The 5,227-nt window shown below is 34.7% G+C and overlaps 1 protein-coding gene across 1 annotated transcript in view; it reads right to left on the bottom strand.

Annotated features, from left to right (window-relative positions):
- Window positions 1-286: 286 nt before the first annotated feature.
- The window catches only part of LOC111399810 (nuclear pore complex protein NUP205), a 53,964-nt gene continuing 49,023 nt past the window's right edge, over window positions 287-5,227 (bottom strand). Inside the window, exons 46-53 of the mRNA XM_023027305.1 lie at window positions 3,368-3,511; window positions 2,963-3,082; window positions 2,752-2,847; window positions 2,508-2,645; window positions 2,323-2,423; window positions 1,560-1,679; window positions 1,357-1,483; window positions 287-608 (exon numbers count right to left, since the gene is read on the bottom strand). Of these exons, the coding sequence (XP_022883073.1) occupies window positions 525-608; window positions 1,357-1,483; window positions 1,560-1,679; window positions 2,323-2,423; window positions 2,508-2,645; window positions 2,752-2,847; window positions 2,963-3,082; window positions 3,368-3,511 (930 nt within the window). The 3' untranslated portion in view covers window positions 287-524. The remainder of the gene's footprint in view (window positions 609-1,356; window positions 1,484-1,559; window positions 1,680-2,322; window positions 2,424-2,507; window positions 2,646-2,751; window positions 2,848-2,962; window positions 3,083-3,367; window positions 3,512-5,227) is intronic.

Here is a 5,227-nt window from a genome sequence, read left to right as displayed (position 1 = left end):
AAAAAATGCAACAAACATTCAAAGAGAAATACCTGAAATGTAGAAAGGATTAAATATTAACTTGAAAATTTGTAATATCGTTTGGCATGAAATACTAGAAAGTACTACGATGCTCAAAGCTAAATGACATTTATAAATTGAGTACAATCTAAATGTCACTAATGTGATATTAAATGAAATGTACAATTAAATGAATCACTTAATTCCACCTTAGTCTTATATATTTGCATATCAAACATGATGATTTTATTCCTTAAATAGCACATAGAAAAAGGAAAGAAGAATATATAAAATTGCATTTCTTCCATATTATTTGATTTTAATAATTTATCTTACATGTTATTCCCCATTAAAGGAATAAATCTAGAGAAACAACATCCGCCCATGTCTCTTCTATGTTACAGAAAAAACGAAAAGTTAGAGAAATTGACAAAAGTAGCATAATTGAGAGATTAAAAGTATAAATAAACAGGGGCTTAATGTACAAAACAGAAAGATTAGCCAAAGGGGATTTTTCTGGCTCTTCAAGTAGCTAAAATCTGAAATGACATTTCCTTGAGAGAATGTGCTAATCTGCAGAACACTTTAAGGTCCTGTCCCATTTTATCCTGTAAGATAAACAAATGCGTTCATTATTTATAATTCAAAACAACCCTAGCTTCTATTATAAAAGATTAAATGCCCATTAAACATCTAATAAAGATAATTTCTCTCACATATATAACCAAGTAGGGATGTCAAACAAGCCGAGCGGCTTGGGCTCGTCATGAGCCGAGCACGGGTTGGATCCAACGAGCCGAGCAAGGCTAGGCTCGTTGAGCTCGCAAGCGGCTCATGGGTAAGGCCCACGAGCCAAAAGTTCACGAGCTCGTAAAAAATGTGAGCAAAAGTTTGAAAAATTTCAGAAAAAAAAAAAAAAAAAAAAAAAAAAAAAGGAGCTCGTGGGCTCGGCTCGGCTCGGCCCATTGCCACCTGTACAGCCAAGCCATATTCTCTAAATTTACGTAAATCATTTTTTGCCACTCCATTTTAATAAAAGTAAAATGCAATCGGCCCCAGAGAAAAGACAACAAACATAATGAAGATATCTATTTTTGTCAATTTGTTTGAATCAAAAAAGGGCGTTGATTCCTAGGGGCTTTTAATTGACAAGAAAAATTGAAGAAAGTGCCCACTAGAAACCCCCAATGCAAAAGTCATTCGAACCATATCAGACTGGAAAAAAAAGAACACAATACAAACTCTCAGGCCTTCAAAAGCCGAGGAGCAAAAAAGAAGGCAAATAATCAGAGAAAATAAGGTAGCATCCACAGTAAATATTCTTGTCTTTCAAGAACTGGAATTAAATGACCATACCTCGCTCAGCAACTCAAGTCTTTCAAGAACTGGAGTCAGTTCTTCGCAAAGCGAATGCAAGTCCTCTTTATGCACATCACCATATCCAATTGCTTTCAAAGAATGATAGTGCTCACGTGCATAAGAGCTACAAGCAGAAGTGATCAATAGTTAACAAAAATAAATTTTAAAGATTTCAAAGAGCAGAACACGAAGAATTATACCTGTCTTGGAAATGTGTGAGAATAATGTTCATCACATTTTGTGTAATTAGAAGCAACAGTGTAATAAACTGATTTCTGTGTCCAACAATCTGGCACATTTCCACCATTGCAATATATCTCCTGCAGGAAGAACAATTTTACCAAGAAAACAGTAACATTTCATCAACAAAGCTTGCAGAAGTATCACTTTAGCCGTGAGCAAACATAACTGCATTGCAATTAGACAATTTCCCAGGAAGTATTTTGTAAAGGAAACGAAAAAAATTAACTATAAGATAAAGTAAGCCCCCGTTTGGCCCCCATTACGTGGAAAATTAATGGGTGGAATAGTATTTTTTTGAAAAATGAGTGGTTGAAAATGAAGGAAAAATTTTCGATTTACATGTAATATTATTTTATGGAAGATTGTGTGGTTGAAAATAGAAGAGAGAAAAATGAAATGTAATGTAATGAAAATTAATGGGGCTCAAACAGGTGCTAAAATAGCATATCTTATTTTATCATTTACACACTTTGAGCTACCAATTTTTATGAGTACCCAAGTCCTCCACACACTGTCCAGGCCAATAATATTCACAGTTCGTATACCATCAAGTCCTAAATGCAAGTCAGAGTTTCAAAATAATCTGATTTGTGTGATAAACTTATGTGCGAATCACAACTTTCCCAAACAAAAGGATTACAAAAAACTCAGTTACACTCAAGTTGATGAGAGAGGGAGGGTAGAGCTATTTTAGAGAGGGAGGAGAGAAAATCAAATTACCTTTTCTGTGTATTCTCTGATGATGAAACATATTCTCGAGTGATATACATGTTGATGATTTCATCAACTTCTTGTCTTGATAGCTCATTGATGTCTTTAATCTAGATATACATAATAAATGAAGTCTGGAATAATATCGTATAATGGTGACACAATCAAGAAAATGAAGAAATCAAATTGTGGACCTTGTTAAGTAGTATGTATTTTTCCTCAGCAGCTCTTTCGAGTGCAGTTGCCAGTGTCCTAAGAAAGTGACTGAGCGAAGTCAGAGTCGGCTGCTGCTGTCCAGCCGAAGCACTATAGTCGATAGGACCATCTGATACCTATCAGAATCATATTGGGAAGAAAAGGAATCTAATCATTTTTTGTTTGGCTAAAAAATATGCAAGTTTGAACAAATAAGAGCTGCATCAACACCAACCCAATTACCTGTAGTCTTAATGACTTTTTTGTAACAAGGAAATAAAGATAAGAACTCAAGTTAAAGCAGAGGCGGGATGTGTTTGCTTCAACTTTCCTCTGAATCTGAAAGTTGACAATGAAGTGAAGAAAGGAAGACAAGAATTTGTAACAAATCTAGATTTTTTTCAAGTCAATCCATGTAATTTAGAGTGAGATAGGATCGTGGACTATAAATTACCTCTGATCGGACAGATTGCATTGAAGTGAAAACATCAGGGTCACGGGAGAAAAGAGCACGCATCATCCCAAAAAGCCCTTGAACGAAACCATATTCATCACTCTCTTCATACGGCCAAACCTTGTAAATTTCATTAAGTCTTTTACAGTCAGTAAAGAACCATTAACAGGATTTGATTGGATTAAAATTCGTCTGATGTGCATAAGACGACCATTATTTTAAGCTGTATTTGATGCCTTAACCAGTAGGTTGATTGATGTTAATCTTCAATTATCCAAGAATACATTAACATTAGTCATCCTACGAGTCTTCTGAGTTACCACGTCAATAATCTATGTGCACAGGGCCTAAACTAGTATGTCAGATGCACAATACAATATCTAATTTAAGTATGAAGACCCGTACCTTGCCAAGTATGCCAACAACGAGATTTATTTGTTCCAATGTCAATTCATTGGCATCAGAAATATCTACTCGGAGAATTTGGTCAAAAAGAACCTGATGACCTTTAATAAATTCTATGACCTCGCGTACAACTTTATTATTCACCTATAATCAACGAAGTAATCCAGAAAAATAAATTACGACCAGGTAAGAAACCAAAAAGATTGGTATGTAAACTCAACTTTCCAAGGAATACTGATAAGACAAGAATACAAGAAATGGACTAGAAAAATAATGCAAGTGTTATTACAAATTATTCAGCTACAACAGGTTAACCTTGTACAGTCATAAGATCACTCTTCCAAAATGCTGACGCATATCCTTGCACTAATAATAGAGAACATTTCATATGCATATGAATGAATCCAGATGACACACAGTTCTCAATTGGAAAGTCTATGGACAGACTTTTCAGCACTGTGAATACATTCCTTCAGGTATTACAGAAAGCTTTCTCACTGAAATTACAGGGTAGAAGACAACCTATTGTAGAAGAGGTAAAGAATATATATAATGAATCAATCACATAATTCATGACCATCCTGGAACTTCTAGAGACACTTCTTATGCATCACCAACTTCATAAAAGTGGTTTATAAATGAACAAACAGCATATTTGGGACAAACCACCCCTATGATACTCGTACACAAACTCTATATCATTATTGGACTCACTCTTGGAGAGGCTTTAAGTATTCATATAAAATCCAACAATTATCACCAGAAAGTGTAATAGTTGAACAAATATTTCAACAGCATCTTTTAGTTCAAAAGTTGGAATTGTGAAAGATATGGAAAGATTATTCTCCATTATATTTTCACAAATTTTATGGGATTATTTTCCTTAACAATTGATTGTGTGATCACACAATCCTTCCTTTTAGAGTTACTTGTAGCCCGACAAATAGGGTCTTCTACTTTGTAATAGTGACACAAGTTTATCATACACAAATTATAATATTCTAACATGGTATCAGAACAAATTTAATTCTGTCTCGGTTAAATTTGCAATTGCTTCCGTTCTCCAGCGAGCAACTGGAAGTTTCATTCTCTTTTTTGGTGTCTTCTTAGCTTTTTTATTTTCTTTTTTTTCTGCTTCTTAGCTTTTTTTTTTTTTTTTTTTTTTTAATTAATAGTTTTCTGGTTTCTTCGATCATATAAATTTCAATCTGGACTTTCCAACTGCTTATCTTGTTTCTTCATGTCCCTTCTCTTTCTTGTCTCTCCGATTCAATTTTCTCTTGATTATGTCTGGTTAACTCTAGTGACGGTCAGATCATGCTGCCTTTGTTAGATAAGTATTCTGTTGGTATCACTTAAATTAAATTGGAAAGCAAATACTGAAAAAATACGCTCTAGTCTCTATTCCTCTTTTCTGCAAAAGTATTGAACTCTTTGAATAAGGGATATTATAAACGTGTCCAAATCAGTCACTGAAAGGGCAAGCAAATATTTTGTTCAGCCTTTTAATGTTTGGCTGTAACCTTTTTCTTTGTTATGGTGCATGTGCTTTGAATGGCTCCATTCTCATGGGTGATCTTGGCCGGTGGCTTCTTGGCTACTGTTTCGCTTCCTTTTTAGGTTTAGCGGTGTTATGCTATTTTGATTAATTTAAAGGTTTTTCCTTGGTGATGACCTACTGGATGTAATACTAATTATGTAGCCCTATTTGCAATTATGTTGTGGATGAAATTTCAGAGCATGAGGGGTTGCTTCTTGGGTTGGACTATTTGGGATTTCAACTTGCATAAGGGTCCTCTACCTAGAGAGTCTTGTGGTGCTGAATTTTCAATGTTCCTTTTTTTTTGGGGTGGGTGGGGG

The sequence above is a fragment of the Olea europaea genome, chromosome 9 (genome assembly GCF_002742605.1).
Source record: "Olea europaea var. sylvestris chromosome 9, O_europaea_v1, whole genome shotgun sequence".
In the NCBI taxonomy this organism is placed as follows: Eukaryota; Viridiplantae; Streptophyta; class Magnoliopsida; order Lamiales; family Oleaceae; genus Olea; species Olea europaea.
Note: the sequence above shows the minus strand (reverse complement) of the source record. Positions and strands in the feature narration are given on the sequence as shown.